Raw genomic sequence first — 17924 nt, 5'->3', positions numbered from 1 at the left:
TCATATTTACTAAATACCTCATACATCTTATAGTATTTAAAAAAATGGCATAGAGTTTGTTGTACTAAAGTAGTTGAAAATAACCTTTCTCTGGTTATTTTATGCTTTTTGGCTTATAGCATTATTTGGTTATTCTTGGATGTATCGAAGTATGACTGTATGAAAAGTAGGTAGTTTTGTTCTATGGTACATAATATGGTTAATGAGCTGGTGATTATTTTCATAGCCTCCACATGCTGGGAAGTTGCTGTCTGTGTTAAAGCATGTGCCTCAGAAGTATGGTCCTGATGCCTTTTTCAACTTTCCAGGAAAAAGCGCTGCTGTAAGTAATCTTAATGAGGAAGTCACTTGAAATTCTTTCTTTTGCTTCTTTAAAGTATAGCCCTGTAAACACCCCTGCCAGGTTCTGTATTAGGTAGAAACTCCAATCTGGGATCCCTTGAGGGATGTCTGATATCCCTCTCACAATCCAGGAATTCTGGCTCCTAACTGCTCGCCTGATTGCCCATAACAGCTTCTGCCTGCCAGTCTGCTCACCCCCTAACCACTTCTCTGCCAGCCTGATCAATGCTTAACTGTTCCTCTGCTGGCCTGATTACCCATAACGGCCCTCCCCTGCTGGCCTGGTTGCCCCTAACTGCCCTCCCCTGCTGGCCCCATCACCCCTAACTGCCCTCCCTTGCCAACCTGTTCACCTCTAATGGCCCTCCCCTGCCGACCTGATCACTCCCAACTGCTCTTGCCTACAGGCCTGGGTCCCCCTCAACTGACCTCCCCTGCAGGCCTGGTTCCCCCTCAACTGACCTACCATGCAGGCCTGGTTCCCCCTCAACTGACCTCCCCTGCAGGCCTGGTTGCCCCCAACTACCCTCCCCTAACAACTGGTCCAGTCACCCCCTAACAACCCTCCCCTGTAGGCCTAATCACCCCCAACTTCCCTCCCTTGCAGGCTTGGTCCCTTCTCACTGCCCTCCCCTGCTGGCCATCTTGTGGTGGCCATCTTGTGTCCACATGTCTATTGTGTTTTGGAGTGATGGTCAATTTGCATATTATCTCTTAGGATTTAGCTCTATGATGTTTTCATGTTTTATGGAATATTTTCATGTTTTATGTAATTTTCAATAAACTTGAAAATGATATTTGTGTATATGACACATATAATTGTGTATATGATAAGCAAAATCTTTTTTAATATGATTTTTTTAACAGTTTTATTGAGCTATAATTGACATACTACAGAATTCACTCGTTTAAAGTGTATAATTGAATGGTTTAGTGTGTTCACAAAGCTGTGCAACCATCATTACCAGTTAATTTTAGACCATTTCATCATCTCTCCAAAGAAAAATCGTATTCATCAACAGTCACTGTTCATTTCCCCCAAACTCCCAGGCCTAGGTACCCACTACTCCACTTTCTGTCTCTATGGGTTTATGTATTCTGGACAATTCATACAAATTGAATCATACAGTATCTTTGTGATTTGTTTTTTTTCCACTTAGCATACTGTTTTCAGGGTCTGTCCATGTTGTAACATGTAGCAGTGCTTCATTCCTTTTTGTGACTAGTATTCTAGCATAAAAATGACCTTGTTTTGTTTAATCATTCATTCACTAGTGGGTATTTGAGTTGATTTCACTTTTTGGTAAAGCAGCAATGGGCTTTTGTGTACAAGGTTTTGTGTGGACATACGTTTGAATGTATCTTGTGTGTGTGTATCTAAGAGTGGAATTTCTGGGTCATATGGTGTATGTTTAACCATTTGAGGAAGTCCCAGGTTGTTTTCCAGTGGCAGTATAATTTTACAATCCCAGAAGCAATTTATGAGGGTTCCAATTTCTTCACGTGCTTACCAGCACTTGTTAATGTCTTTTTTATTATCGCCATCATAGTGGGTGTGAAGTAGTGTCTTCTTGTGGATTTGGCTTTCATTTTTTTAATGGCTAATGATGTTGAAATGAAAGACATTTATAAATGTCTTTACTGGCCATTTGCATATCTTCTTGGAGACATGTCTACAAATGTTTTGTTCATTTAAAATTTTTACTTCTCTTTTTATTATGAATTGTGAGTTCTTTCTATATTCTGGTACATGTTACTTATACATGATTTGCAAATGTTTTCTTTCATTATTTTGCCTTTTCAGTTAAAAATATTTTTATTGATTTCAGAGAGGAAGGGAGAGGGAGAAATAGAAACATCAATAAAAAGAGAGAATAATTAATTGGCTGCCTCCTGCATGTCTCCCTGTAACCTGGACATGTGCCTTGTCCGAGAATCGAACTGTGACCTCCTTGTTCATAGGTCGACACTCAACCATTGAGCCACACCAGCTAGGCTATTTTTATTTTCTTGATAGTATCCTGTAAAGTACAAAAAATTTTAATTTTAAATATGTCCAATTCATATATTTTTTCTTTTGTTGCTTGTGTTTTAGTGCCATAATTAAGGAACATTTTCCTAACCCAGTGTCATGAAGATTTACCGTAATTTTTTAAATGAGAGTATTACAATTTCAGCAGTTACATTTACATCTATGATCCTTTTGGGGTTAATTTTTGTATCTGATGTGAGAAGTGGTCAACTTATCCCAGCATATTTGTTTAAAAAACGATTCTTTCCTCTTTGAATTATTTTGACAGACTTGTTGAAAATCAACTGACCACGAATACTAAGGTTTATTTTTGGGCTTTCTGTTCTATCCCATTGATCTATATTTCTATCTTATAGCACACAGCTTCATTATAGTAGCTTTGTGCTGTAGGTTTTGAATTTTCTATTATGAGTACTCTCTAGTATTCTTATTTTTTAAGATTCTGGGTCCCATGGCATTACTATGATCTTTTAAATAAAATTTTAAATCAAGTTGTAAAGTCAATTCAGTTTAAAAATGTTGTGAAAAAATTGTTACAAACAAATCCTCTTCAACATTATATTTGTTGTTACAAAATATCATATCCAAACTTTTCCCTTAACTTTTATTCCTTTTTTGCTCATCTTTTTCTATTCAATTATCTTAACATTTCATCAATAAAGTTCCACTTTGATATTACTATCTATCTTTTTTAATTGGAATATCTTTGATATGTTCATTGTTATTTCATAAATAAAGCAAACAAATTAATGTGTTCAGGATGTCACATAGGATGTTTCTAATGTTTGATTAGATATCATTATTGCATATTTTAGAAATTATTAAAAGTCTTCCAGATAAAGATTCTAGATATTTTAATGATAACATAGAATAATAAGCATTGTAAAATCTAATTTTCATGATTTCACTAAAAAAGTTTTTCATGTGAGTCAGTAACTCAAAGTTTTTTTCTTTAGGCGATTGCATTACCTCCTATAGCCAAATGGCCATATCAGAACGGTTTTACATTTCATACCTGGCTTAGAATGGATCCTGTAAATAACATCAATGTGGATAAGGATAAACCGTATTTATATTGGTATGTATTTCTGTTCCTTAGTGTTAATTATCTTACTCTGAAAATGAGAAGGATATTTAGAGGTAAAATGAAACCTATTCTTTAAAGTTTCAGAACCAGCAAAGGTCTTGGTTATTCTGCTCACTTTGTTGGGGGCTGTTTGATTATAACCTCCATAAAGTCGAAAGGAAAAGGCTTTCAACATTGTGTGAAATTTGATTTCAAGCCACAAAAGGTATGTAATCTGAGTCATAGTTGTGTTAACAAGTTATCTAGCCTTCAAGATGCTTTGTTTGAATATTATTGTTATAATATGTGATATCACAGCTCTGTTTATAATGCCTCAGAAAATGAAGAATAAGTCAATGGACAATTATTAACCTCTCTGATTTGGATAATAAAAAGAGTGGTATTTAGTTTTTTATAGAGTTTAAGCAAAATACAAGGTGAAAATATCAATGGCAAAAATTTTAGTATTATTATTACTAGTAGTAATATGTGTTGTTTTTAATCCTTGAAAATTATTATTTTCATAAGTGTTTTATGAAAAATGTGTATATATACATATATAGGTAGATGGGAATAAAGATAGATGGGTATATAGATAGATAAAGCAAATATGACAAAATGTTGACAATTGTGGAATCTAGGTGGCAAGAAAGAGGGTGTTTGTACTAAACTTTAAACTTTTGAGGGGTTTATTAGAAAATTTTCATAATAAAACATTGGAAAATAATATCATGATCAAGTTCTTATCCTCTGAGAGCTCCTTTGATTAAATATTATTACAGAGCTTGAATATTGAATTTAAGATAGTCATATTTTTTCATTGTAATTTATTATTTAATTTATAGTAGTTATCATCAATATGATTGAGTTATTAGAAGGATTAATATATCCCTTTCTTTTTTTAAAACTGTTTTTGCTTATTCAGTGGTATATGGTAACTATAGTGCACATTTATAACCGATGGAAGAACAGTGAGCTCCGGTGTTATGTGAATGGTGAGCTAGCTTCCTACGGAGAGATAACATGGTTTGTCAACACCAGTGATGTAAGTAGTTTGAAATGTTAAGATGAAAAAAACTTATTTTAAAAGCATGAACTTTTCAAATAAGAAATATTTTACATCGAATATAAATTTTGGAATACTACAGTGGTGTGTTTTTATAGTTACAGTTTGTCTATCATGTTTTTAAATTTTTATTCTTATAGTAGTATAACAGTTATCTTCCATTTGTTTCCCTCTTTGCTCACCTCTTCCCAGCCCCTACCCTCTTTTCTTTCCTCCCCTGGTTTTCACCACAGTTTTCTGTAACCACAGGCTATGCATACATGTTTGTTGGCTTATCTATTCAAGAATAGAACTGTGTTAATGTGTCACATAAGATATTTCTCAGTTCTTATTATAAAATTATTCTGTATAGGTTATAGATAAAGATTTATGTGAAACATTGGATATATCTTGAAAGTGTGTTTCATTGATCCATTGATCAAATTAAATGTGTGAGATTTACAGGGTTCTGATAATTTTTATAAATGAGTTAGATGATGCATACTTACAAATTTTGCATATAATTTGTAGCTGTTATAGATAACTATTATGTTATAATGTTTTCAGCATTCAATAGAAGACCCATATGTTAGAATTAAACTTAAATATCTTCCTCCCCAGGTTATGTTCTTAATAGAAAGTTTAAGAAATACAGATCAGCCCTGTTGGCATGGCTCAGTGGTTGTGTCGACCTATGAACCAAGAGGTCATTGGTTCAGTTCCCAGTTAGGACACATGCATGGGTTGTGGGCTCGATCCCGTGTTGGGCGTGGAGGAGTCAGCTAATCAATGATTTTCTCTTATCATTGACTAGAAGACTGGTGCATGAAATTTATGCACTGGAGGGGGAGTCCCTCAGCGCAGTCTGGGAGCCCTCAGGGGATGTCCTTCTTACGGCTTAGTTGCATTCCCTGCAGTCCTAAGTCATCAGTAAGCCTCCCTCTACAGGAGGCAATCTGGATGATCAGGGGAAGGCACTGTCCCCATCACCCCGCTGCTGCTGCCACTGCTGGCCACGACAGCCGCCAAGATGTTTTCATCAACAGGGACTCCAGTCCCTTCACCATGAAAAAAATGACAAATTTCTTTAGGCATTTTTAAGATGTCTCTTTCATAGGATATGACATTTATTTATTTATTTATTTATTTATTTATTTATTTATTTATTTATTTATTTCCTCACCTGAGGATATTTTTCCATTGATTTTTAGAGAGTATGGAAGAGAGAGGGAAAGACAGAGAGAAACATCAATGTGAGAGGACACATTGAGCCCTGACCTGGACCCTGGTGAGGGAGGAGCCTGCATCCTAAAATAAAACTGCTAAATTGGATACAATCTGGCTAATGTCCTACAGGATAATACAACCATCACTTTTTGAATTGGTGTGTCTTTTAGATAGAAATTACATCTTTAAAAGCCTGAAAATTCTTTTCATCTTTTCACTTTGCTGATCATTATATGTAACTTTCCAGAACTGTAAAATGTCAAAATATATGGAACTTATTTAATTGTAAATAGTGTGTCAGAGTTATGTGTTTCATAGAAAAGGAAATGATCATTCTGTTGGCCTCTAATGCCCCAATTATACTGAAGGGATTTGCTGTCAACGTTTTACTCCAGGCCTGTGCTGGGCCACGGCCTGTGCTCCCAGGCTGCTTGGTGGAACCGCCCTGGCCTCCCAGAGTGGGCAATGGTCCCAAGAGTCTGCGGGCATGGCTTGGTGCCACTGCCCTCGCCTCCTAGGGTCGGTGATGGTCCCTGGAGCCTATAGGCTTGGTGCCCATCCCCAGGACCCAGGCCGTTTGGTGCTGTGTCGTGTCCCCCCCCCCCCCCCCCCCCCCCCCCGGCCGCTTCGTGCCTGAGTATGCAAACTGACCTGTCCTCTTTGCTGGGTTAATTTGCATACTCATCCTGATTGGCTGATGGGCGTCATGGAGGTATGGTCAATTTGTATCTTTCTTTTTTATTAGTGTAGATGTTTCTATCTCCCTCTCCCTTCCTCTCTGAAATAAATAAAAAATATTAATAAAATAAATAAAATAAATCTAGACCAGGGGAATGAATAAAAAGTGTGTATTATCTATTCACCATTATCTCCTTTTATTTTTTTATTTTCTTTAAACTTTACCTTTATTGTTGAAAGTATGTCCCCTTTTTTCCCCTATTGACCTCCTTCACTATGTTCCCACCCAACTCCTCCTTTTATGTATGTCTTATGCTATATGTATTTACATATTTATAATGCTAGTCTTAAGAGCTCAAGTTGTTATAACAGATTAGGTTTGAATATCAGCTCTTTGAATATCTGTCATTTAATGACTATATGACCTACCTTAATCTATTAGGCCTCAGTTTTCTCTACCTAAAAATGGGTACAAAATAGTATCTATCTCAGAAGATTAATGTGATTAAATGAGATACTGTGCAAAGATCCATTAGCAGATTGCTCAATGACTGTTCTCATTATTGTATTGTTTTTTAAACCTGTTTTTTCCCTTACGTTAAACTTTATGAAGTGCTTCTTGCATTACAGGCATTGTAATAAATACCTTTATTTTCTAAAAGCCCCAGTGTTGTAAGCTAAGAACTTTTTAATCTCCATTTTACAAATGAGACTGAAGCACAGAGAGGTTAAGTAGCTTGCCAATGTCAGCAGCATGGTTTGTCTTTAGAACCCAAGTGTTAACATATTCCCTAAGGTTAATACGTGTTTTTCATCATTCTTTCAAATGGTTTCTAGGTACACAATGATACTTTCAAAGAGATATGGAAAACTTTAATTCTTGTCCCTTTGTTGTAAACATGGGTTTTCTTAAATGCAGTTTTTGCAACCTGGATGTTGTTAAAAGGATTTTTTTTTTTTTTTTTTTTTTTTGTAGAAGCAAAAAAATACACCTTTATTTCTGGATTTATACATTTCTTTCGAGGGATTGCTTCTATTCCCATGACTTTACTCATCATCTATATCTTGATATCTGCAAAAAGCTGTCTAGAATTTTATTTAATATTAAGACTATATGTAAAATCAATATTCTGTATATAAAGCACCCCTCCTGTCAACAAAAACCTTGGGATTTTCTTGCATGAGAACACCAATGTGGTGGAAAGCTTTGAATTTTGTTAAAAAAGAAAATAAAACCACAGCTATCTAGTGCAAAAAAACCTATTTTTACAGTTTTAACTTCTTACCAAACTTACAGGACCCTGTTGACAGTTGCTCCTCTGTTCACATGAGCTCACAGTAAAGACAGATTCATTATATCCCATACTTAGCTCTTGATTTTCCTCCACACTCCAAAGCCTGCTCTTTTGTCTGGTTCTGAGGTTATCCAGTTATGAACCTTGAGTCCATAATGAAATCTCTGACTCTGTTTCCTATTTTGCTATCAAGCTTTAATTTTTCTTTTGTAAACGTGTCTTATCTGCTTCTCTGTGAGGTATCTCTTGATCACTACAACAGATGGGAAAGAATGAAGTGTAATGGCTAAATGAATTATTTTAATATATTTTGATTTTAGTTTAGAATGAACATTTGTACCAATTTAGGTTGTTATTTCTGGAGAAGATAATTTTTCCTAATAAAATTTTCTGTGTTCTTTCATAGACTTTTGACAAATGTTTCCTGGGCTCGTCAGAAACAGCAGATGCTAATAGAGTATTCTGTGGTCAGATGACTGCAGTGTACCTTTTTAATGAAGCTCTTAATGCAGCTCAGATCTTTGCTATTTATCAGTTGGGCCTGGGATACAAGGTACTTTACTTGCTGTTCACTGCTTAATCAGTATTAGTTGAGCTTGATTCAAAGGTGGGTGATTCATGGGGCAACTTACTTTGGATTACAGACTGTTTATATCAAAGTAATCATGAGCACCACAGAAAGTCACAGGTGTCCAAAGGTACTTTAATTTTTTGAGGGAAATACAGTATACTTGTCATATGTGGAGTGCTAGCTTAAGTTTTGACTTTAGATCATGCTGAATTTCTTGTAATGACATTAATCTTTGCATAGCTAAGTTTTCTGTAATTACTGTGTTAGAAAGCAAGTGCCACATGAAAATTAGTGTGAAACAATGAGGATGAGGTATGAAGTTTGTTTCCAAAGTAGGAGAACTTATCCAGTGACCAAGATGTATACACATACCATTAATAAATAATTTAAGGGAACATTTTTTTTCTAACTTGGGCATTAATCTTTTTAAATGACTACTAAATTGTAAAAATATAAAGTTTTTTGGATCAAACTACTTAATAAACAGAAATGTTCAATATTTATTTTGGTCTAGAGCAGTGGTCAGCAAACTCATTAGTCAACAGAGCCAAATATCAATAGTACAACGATTGAAATTTCATTTGAGCATCAAATTTTTTAAACTTCTTCTAACGCCACTTCTTCAAAATAGACTCGCCCAGGCTATGGTATTTTGTGGAAGAGCCACACTCAAGGGGCCAAAGAGCCACATGTGGCTCTCGAGCCGCAATTTGCCAAAAACGGGTCTAGAGCATACAAATTTACTGAGATGCTAAGAATGTCACAAACCAAGAAAATTTGGGAACTTTAGGTAAAGCAATTGTTGGTATAGTTTTTTACGGAGACATTTAATGTCTACTATGTTTCTTTGAAAACAATCAACTTTGAGTTGATTTACATTTAATTACAATTAATATAGTATACATATATAAAGTTACCATATGATTAAACAGTCTTGTGTGCATATATCCAAAGTAATTGAAAGCAGGATCTGAAAGAGATATTTGTGTTACACATGTTCATTGCATCATTATTTATAACTAGAGGCCCAGTGCACAAAATTCATGCACTGGAGTCCCTCAGCCTGGCCTGCCCCCCCTCTCAAAGTCCAGGAGCCCTCAGGGGCAGGAGGTAACCCAGCGATCAGGGGAAGGCGATGCCCCATCACACTTCTGCTGCTACCACTGCCAGCAGTGCAAGCTTTGGCCGGCCCTGGTTACCTGAGCCTTGGGTGGCCCTGAGCAGCTGGGTAGCTGCCATCCAAGGCTTGTCTGTGCCTTGGGCTGGCACTGGGTGGCTGAGAGTCCAGAGGCAGTGGGGCTGAGAGGACTGGGCACCGCAATCTTTGAGGGCATGGCAGTCAATTAGTGTATTCCCTCCTTATTGGCTGTGGGTTCTGCCATCTTTGTGAGGGTGTGACAGTCAATTAGCATATTCCCTTTTATTAGATAGGATAGCCAAGAAGTTGAAGCAACCTAATTGTCCATGGACAGATGAGTAAAGAAAATATGGTATTACATATAGTGGAAAATTATTTAGTTTTAAAAAGAAGGAACTCTATCACATGTAGTAACATGGTGAATCTTAAGATCATTAAGCCAGTCACAAAAAGACAGATACTCTATGGTTACACTTGAAAAAGTTACATAAAGTAGTGAAACTCACAGAATTAGAAAGTAGAATGTTGGTTGCCAGGGAATGGAGAGAGATGAAAATGAGATGCTCACTGGGTATTGAATTTCAGTTTGGCAAGATTTAATAGTTCTAGAGATTGGTTATATGATGTACATATAGTTAACACTACTGTACTATAGACTTATAAAATTTATCATCTTAAATATTTTGTGCTTTTTGCTAAAGGTTTTAGAAAATGACAAAGTAAAAACAAAATACTCTTGTGTATATACTGTTTTATATATATATATATATATATATATATTTATATATATATATATATATTTTTTAAATATAAGATTTTAATGTGAAGTTGACTTGTTTTCCATTATATTTTTAATATGAATTCAGTCCATTTCAGAATTAAATGGACAATCTCATCCTAGTTAATAGTGTTAGGAAAATGATCAGTGGTGTGTCTCCTTAAATTTTTATAACTGTGGTGCTTTGTATCCGGATTTTCTTTTTGTGGCATTTTGTCTCAACTGTTCTACTTTTTTATTCTTAGGGTACATTTAAATTCAAAACAGAAAGTGATCTGTTCCTGGCTGAGCATCACAAACTTTTATTGTATGATGGCAAACTCTCTAGTGCCATTGCATTCACATACAATCCACGTGCTACAGATGCCCAGCTTTGCCTGGAATCATCCCCTAAGGACAACCCTTCGATTTTTGTTCATTCACCACACGCACTCATGCTCCAGGTACTAGCTAGAATCTTTTAAGAATATTTTTAATGGTAATTTTTGATTTTTATTGATGTGTATTTGGTTTCTTCTATTAAATATATGCAATGTAACATTCCATTGTCCCTGTTATGCTTTATTTTTAATTGTTTTGGAAGTGAAATCATTGGGATGTTTATGGTTCTTCTATTTTATAAGGATGTGAAGGCAGTTTTAACACATTCCATCCAAAGTGCCATGCATTCCATTGGAGGGATACAAGTTCTGTTTCCGCTTTTTGCACAGTTGGATTATAGGCAGTACTTATCTGAGGAGGTTGACTTGACTATATGGTGAGTGAGTGCCTTTGTTTTTTGCTTTAATTTTATGTGAGTTACTGTCATTATTGTCCAGTTGCACAGTAATTTTTCTGCCTTTTAAATTTGTTGTAGGGTTAAAAAATATAATTCAAAGAAACTTGTGAACTATAAATGTTATTACAAATTCATATCAATAATGGTATAATAGTATTGATTTAAGTTATTCCTTATCAGTAGGAAATATAGAAGCTCTAAAAGAAGTTTTTATTTGTTTTGTTTTTTGTTTTTGTCCGGCTGGCATAGCTTAGTGGTTGAGGGTCAACCTATGAACCAGGAGATCACAGTTGTAATCAGATTCCCAGTGGGGGGCATGCAGGAGGCAGCCAATCAATTATTTTCTCTCTCTCATCATTGATGTTTCTCTCTCACTCCATCCTCTCTGAAATCAAAGAAAAGATATTAAAAAAAAAATAAAGTTGTTTTTTAAATAAAGTTAGAAATAATGGATTTATCAGAAATAAAAACATTTTTCTATATTCTAATTTAAAAAATTTAAATTATTTGTTAGTGACTTATGGGAATTTAGCTTTTCATATTAATTGATTGTAATTGAAATCTAAATTTTTGATGTTATATAATAGGTGCTTTAATCTTTTTTTTATTAGATTATATATTTGGCACATTTTGTCTCTTGTAGTGTTTGAGTCTAAAAAGGCAGAGACTTATTAATTTTAGGACAATTTATAAAGCTTTGAAGAGGATGTCTAAATGAATTATTCATGATTCTGTAGTCTAGTGAAATATTTACAGTAAAATAATTACATTTAATTTATTATTTGGGTAATTTAAAGGAGTTTCCCATTGTCTCTTTTGAATTTTTTTTTTTTAATATATATTTTATTGATTTTTTACAGAGAGGAAGGGAGAGAGATAGAGAGTTAGAAACATCGATGAGAGAGAGTCATCGATCAGCTGCCTCTTGCACACCCCCCACCGGGGATATGCCCGCAACCAAGGTACATGCCCTTGACCGGAATCGAATCCGGGACCTTTCATTCCCCAAGCCGACGCTCTATCCACTGAGCCAAACCGGTTTCAGCATCTTTTGAAATTCTTTCTCTGATTTTTGCTTTTATATAACTAGAGGTCTTCTACCATTGTATATATTTAATGATGTAAGAATTTTCTCCAGAGTAATTTTAGGAAACAAAATGACTTTTTTAAAAAAAGGAATGAAGTATCAAATCTAGTAGTTGTTGATTTTAGGAGATGAAAATGATTCTTGACATATTACTACTTCATATATATATATATATATATATATATATATATATATATATATATATAATTATTTTTTTTTTTTGCATCCTGGTCTAAAATCTTTGTTACAAAGCTTAGTTATTTTTTTAAATTGTTTATCGTTTTCTTTTCTACATCTTTACTGGAATTGCTGATAGTTAAAAGCAATTTTGCAGAGGAGGCTGATTGCCAGTTTTCTCTTTTTTTGTGAGACAGTCTCAGAGCCTTTGGAAAAAAGGTAACAGCTGACCTTATTCCATTCCATTTCAGATATCTCTAAAAGTTGTGAGGATGGAAGCATGGCTGCTCAATTTTAAAAGTCTTCCAACTTCTTGTTGAATTCTGATTTTCCTGTTGGGATAATGAACACAATTCTTAGTGTTTGAGGACTTCAGTTTGTCTTCAACTTTAATGTTTTTTTTATTTTATATTTTATTGATTAAAAAAATATATTTCATTGATTTTTTTACAGAGAGGAAAGGAGAGAGATAAAGAGTTAGAAACATCGATGAGAGAGAAACATTGATCAGCTGCCTCCTGCACAACCCGCACTGGGGATGTGCCACAACCAAGGTACGTGCCCACAACCAAGGTACATGCCCTTGACCAGAATTGAACCTGGGACCCTTCAGTCCTCAGGCCGACGCTTTATCCACTGAGCCAAACTGGTCAGGGTAACTTTAATGTTTATTTATTTTATTTTATTTTATTTATTATTATTATTTTTTTAAAATATATTTTTATTGATTTTTTCACAGAGAGGAAGAGACAGGGATAGAGAGTTAGAAACATCAATGAGAGTCATCAGTCAGCTGCCTCTTGCACACCCCCTACTGGGGACATGCCCGCAACCAAGGTACATGCCCTTGACCGGAATCGAACCCGGGACTCTTCAGTCCACAGGCTGATGCTCTATCCACTGAGCCAAACCGGTTTCAGCTATTTTATTTTATTGATTTTAAAGAGAGAGAGGCAGGGGAGAAAGACAGGAAGGAGATAGATCAATTTGTTACCCTACCATTTATGCATCCATTGGTTGTTTTTGTATGTGCAAGAGGATGCGAACTGACTGAGCTACCTGGCCAGGGCTCAACTTCACTTTCTTATATTCTCTTGTCCTGTTCAAAGTAGGCCAGTCTGGAATCCTAACACATTTTGAGAATTTCTACCCTAGTCTTTTTGCTCCACATATCTTTTTAAAAAAAAATATATTTTATTGATTTTTTTACAGAGAGGAAGAGAGAGGGATAAAGAGTTAGAAACATCAATGAGAGAGAATCATGGATCAGCTGCCTTTTGCACACTCCCTACTGTTGATGTGCCCGAAACCAAGGTACATGCCCTTGACCGGAATCGAACCTGGGACCTTTCAGTCTGCAGGCCGATGCTCTATCCATTGAGCCAAACTGGTTTATGCTATCTTTTTTAATGTCTTCATATATTTAATGTTAGCCATTTTATTATGTGGTTTTGGTCATTATTTTCGTGCATATTTGTCATATTGTTTCTAAGTAATTCAGTTATTTATATGTTTGTGATACAATATAGGAAATAAGTATTTGAGTAAATTCTAATTACATTAAAATTCTAGTCCTGTAATAATGTTGAGGTAGTTTTAGTAGAACTTATATTTCCTTGAAATAGAGAACCTTTACTAAGATTAATCTAACTTAAAAAAAAACACCAATCCACACATTTTTTTTTTTTTTTTAAACCGTAGTCTTTTTTTTATTCTAGTTCAACTTTGCTGGCTTTTATCATGGAGTTATTGAGGAATTCAATTGCCATGCAGGAGCAGATGCTTGCCTGCAAAGGCTTTTTGGTAATAGGATATAGTCTTGAAAAGGTAAAGTATAAAATGCTTTTTACATGTTTGATTCTTAATGTGTAGGCCATGACTTAGTCTCCTAAGTGGCTGAGAAACTGGGTCTGCAAGTGTTTCCAAGTGTCTCTTTAGTTAGGTAGAATCACTTAAATTAAAATAACCTTTTATTGTTTTTACCTTGCCACCTATTGCTTTATTAAATAAAAGTTGTTAAGTCTTATGTCATCTTTAACCTTGAGCAGTGGTTCTCAACCTTCCTAATGCTGCGACTCTTTAATACAGTTCCTCATGTCGTGGTGACCCCCAACCATAAAATTATTTTCGTTGCTTGCTACTTCATAACTGTAATTTTGCTACTGTTAAGGAATCGTAATGTAAATATCTGTGTTTTGTGACCCACAGGCTGAGAACCGCTATCAGGGTCACCTAAGACTAGGGGTGTCGAACTCAATCAGAGAAGGGACCAAAATCTAAAATCCAGCCTAAATCGCGGGCCGAATGGTTTACTGAACAGTCATAAACTGTCATTGTGATGGAAACGCAGCGGAGTACAGTGATGACAGCGCGGTGCTGGCCACATTGCAAGGCCTGGCGGGACGGATTTGGCCCACGGGCCTTGTGTTTGACACATGTGCCTAAGACAATCAGAAAATACAGATATTTACATTATGATTCACTAACAGTAGCAAAATTACAGTTATGAAGTAGCAACGAAAATAATTTTATGTTTGGGGAAACTGTATTAATGGGTCACAGCATTAGGAAGGTTGAGAACCACTGACTTAGATATAACTAGTAGGGCAATATTTTTCTGATATTAGCAACTTTTAATTTACTTACCTTGCCTTGTGATGATAGTGACCTCTGAAATATCTTGCCTTGCAGTCTTCCAAATCCCATGTCAGCAGAGCAGTGCTTGAACTTTGCCTTGCTTTTTCAAAATATCTGAGTAATCTGCAGAATGGGATGCCCCTACTCAAGCAATTGTGTGATCACATTCTTCTTAACCCCGCTATATGGATTCATACCCCAGCCAAGGTAATATATATGTGTATATTGACTTTGGTTTAGTGTCTTCAAATTTTTATACTTGAGTGATAAATGAGGATTTAAAAAATCCTTTTGTGTGCTATTATGTAAGATTTCACTGGAGTTCATTTTTGACTAAGCATATTTTTTAAGGTAAATTTGCAAGTCAGTATATCCTTTCTTTCTTTTATTTAAAAGCAACATTAATATATATATATTTTTAAAACTATAATCTTTATTTTCTGGTGTTATGTAAAAATAAAATTTTTATTTCAGAAAGACTTTAAATTACTAAATATGAATTAAAGTTGGACAGTTCCAACTTCGTAATGTTTCTATAACTATAGTTCAGTTCTATTGCAAATATATGTATATATGTGTATATATTTTTATTCCTTAACTCACTGTGCTGCTCTCTTTCCCTCTTCTTTACACACATATCCCTTCCATCAACATGATAAATTCCTGAGGTTAATTGTTAAGAAACAGCTGAAATTTCACCCTTACTTGAACACTGGTCTCATTTAATCATTTTAATTTCACATTAATTCAGATTATTAAATACAATTATATTTAGACACAATTTAGTACTGTAACAACAAACCAATTACTTATAATTGAACACATGTCTATTTGTGATAAAATATATAAATAAAACCTTTGATAAATCCTGATGTATTAAGTTGTCCTAAAAATATTAATAGTGGTAGTGTTAAGCAGAATTTGAAACAGAAAATTTTATTAAATTGCATAATTGCATCTGTTTCATCTGCAGTTTTTGTTAGAAGCTGTATTATTTCAAACTCCTTAATTGTCTCTCTGCCTCCTCCCTCCCTTCCTTTTGGTCCACTTGCAGTGCTTATCATTGTTTAGAATGGCACATACTTATTCTAGTTTTCAGGAAAAAATGTCTGCAGACTTTTTGCTTTTTCTAGAGTCATAGTATCTTATTTTCAGCTGGTCTTTTCAAACGATAAAGAGAAAAACAGCTGCTGACTCTGATTGCCATTTGGAAATAATCAAAGGAGGCAGCTGGAGGTTGTAGCTTTTTATCTGCAGGTTCAAATTTGACCTCTTTCTCTTTTGTGACCCTTGCTCTTATTTCTTTACAAGGTTTGTTTCAAGTTACTTTTTAAACTTTTACTAGACATGTCTTTGTCTTACTAAACAGCATATTTGTAAGGCTTGGGGTCTCTTTTGATGTGATCGAAAAAACTTGTTAATACTAAGTTGTAGTTTTAAAATTTTTATTATATCATTTCTGTAAGTTCCTAGTATTATTTGTTATGTTTTTCTTGTTAATAATTTTCTTTAATTTCCTCTTTAGAATTTGCAGTTGATTTGGTAATACTAAACTTTCCTTCTCTTTTAGCCATCTGCTTTGTGTATTCATGAGGAGTTATATCTACTTTTGTTTTATTAGAAATATAAGTTATAACAAAGGCTAGATTCAAAGTTTGTTTGACATGAAGGTCATATAATCTGGGTGAAGGAGGAACTTTTTAAGAAAAGTAATATGAACCCTGGATCATAGGTTTGATTCCTGATCGAGGGCATAGACCTGGATTGCAGGTTCTATCCTGGCTCTGGTTTGGGTGCCTGCAGATGGCAACCAATCGGTGTGTGTCTCCCACATCCTCACATTGATGTTTCCCCCTTCTTTCCTTCTTCTTTCCTTCCTCCCTCCCTTCTACTGTCTCTAAAGAAAATCAATGGAAAAATATTCTTGGGTGAGGATTAACAAATAAAAGAACAAGAATATGGCATAATGCATACACAATTAGATTTAGAATCTTGAAGGAACCTGTATGGATGAATGGGCACAGAGTTTAAGCTTTACTTGCTTTTTGGTAATTTCACCTCTGGTTACTGAAGTTGAGTGGATTGGATGCATGAATCAACCTTTGCTTTTGTAAAAGGATGTTCACAGTGATATATAATATCCATTTATCTTTGATGTGCTTAGCTACAGTCTTTTTAATGTCTTCACTAGAGAGATGGATTTTCTTGTATACAGCAGTCCTTCACTTGAGTGGCTGCTTTATGCTGGGCATATGGAATCAGTGTTGAACAAGACAGATCTAATTCCTGCCCTCATAGAGTTCAGGTCTAATGGGAAAGGTAGATGTTACCATGTAATTTATGTGGTTATTAGATTATATAATGAGTGAATGAGGAAAGGTTTATTCATAATTAACATATGAATAATTTTTGAGATTCCCATTCTTATCTCAATATGTGGCTATCTAATTTTATCCTGTTTTCCATATTTTTGTCACTTTTGGTCCAGAATTACTGTATGTTTTTAACATACCAGTCTCATTAAATCATTTCTGAGCCTTTAAACGTGTAATGATTTCCCATTGTTTTCAGTATAAAGTAGTCCCTTTTCTAGCATTAAGTTTCTAGGCCAGTTCTCCTTAGTAGGCTTTCTAGCTTAAAAATTCAGTTATCTTCAAAGGCTAGACAGATAACAAAATTTATCCTCGAGCAGTGGTTCTCAATCTTGGTTGTTGATAGGATCAGGAGAGTATTTTAGAAATAAAAGCAAGAACAGAATCCTATCTCCTTCACCCTAGATTCTGACTTAATTGGTGTAAGACAGGGCCCAGGCATCAGTATTTGTAATATATGGGCTGCTGAAGTGAGCACCAGGCTTCACGATTAAAAAAAAACAAATGTTTTTCGGGTATTTTAATGCAGTTAGTAATGAGAACCATTGTTCTAGATTTAGGGAAACTTTTTGTATCACTCACTATTATTTTCTGTTTGAAATTCCCCCTTTCTGTCTACCTATCCTACTCAGCTTCAAAATCTACATAGGAACCTACTCTATAAGTGAAGGTTTTGTTGACTATTTTAGCTTATCCTATAA

At 34.9% G+C, this 17924-nt stretch overlaps 1 protein-coding gene across 6 annotated transcripts in view; it reads left to right on the top strand.

Annotated features, from left to right (window-relative positions):
* LRBA (LPS responsive beige-like anchor protein) overlaps positions 1-17924 on the top strand; it is a 518726-nt gene that overhangs the window by 47956 nt on the left and 452846 nt on the right. For 5 of the 6 annotated variants that reach the window (XM_036424850.2, XM_036424848.2, XM_036424851.2 and 2 more), the window contains exons 5-13: positions 227-322; positions 3331-3452; positions 3540-3666; positions 4366-4485; positions 8092-8238; positions 10418-10615; positions 10796-10929; positions 13933-14041; positions 14906-15058. In XM_036424850.2, the coding sequence (XP_036280743.1) occupies positions 227-322; positions 3331-3452; positions 3540-3666; positions 4366-4485; positions 8092-8238; positions 10418-10615; positions 10796-10929; positions 13933-14041; positions 14906-15058 (1206 nt within the window). The remainder of the gene's footprint in view (positions 1-226; positions 323-3330; positions 3453-3539; positions 3667-4365; positions 4486-8091; positions 8239-10417; positions 10616-10795; positions 10930-13932; positions 14042-14905; positions 15059-17924) is intronic. The other variant, XM_036424854.2, reaches the window with a different exon arrangement.

This window comes from Pipistrellus kuhlii, unplaced genomic scaffold (genome assembly GCF_014108245.1).
Source record: "Pipistrellus kuhlii isolate mPipKuh1 unplaced genomic scaffold, mPipKuh1.p scaffold_m20_p_8, whole genome shotgun sequence".
Taxonomy (NCBI): Eukaryota; Metazoa; Chordata; class Mammalia; order Chiroptera; family Vespertilionidae; genus Pipistrellus; species Pipistrellus kuhlii.
The sequence above is the reverse complement of the archived record's forward strand: the minus strand, read 5'-3'. Positions and strand labels throughout refer to the sequence as shown.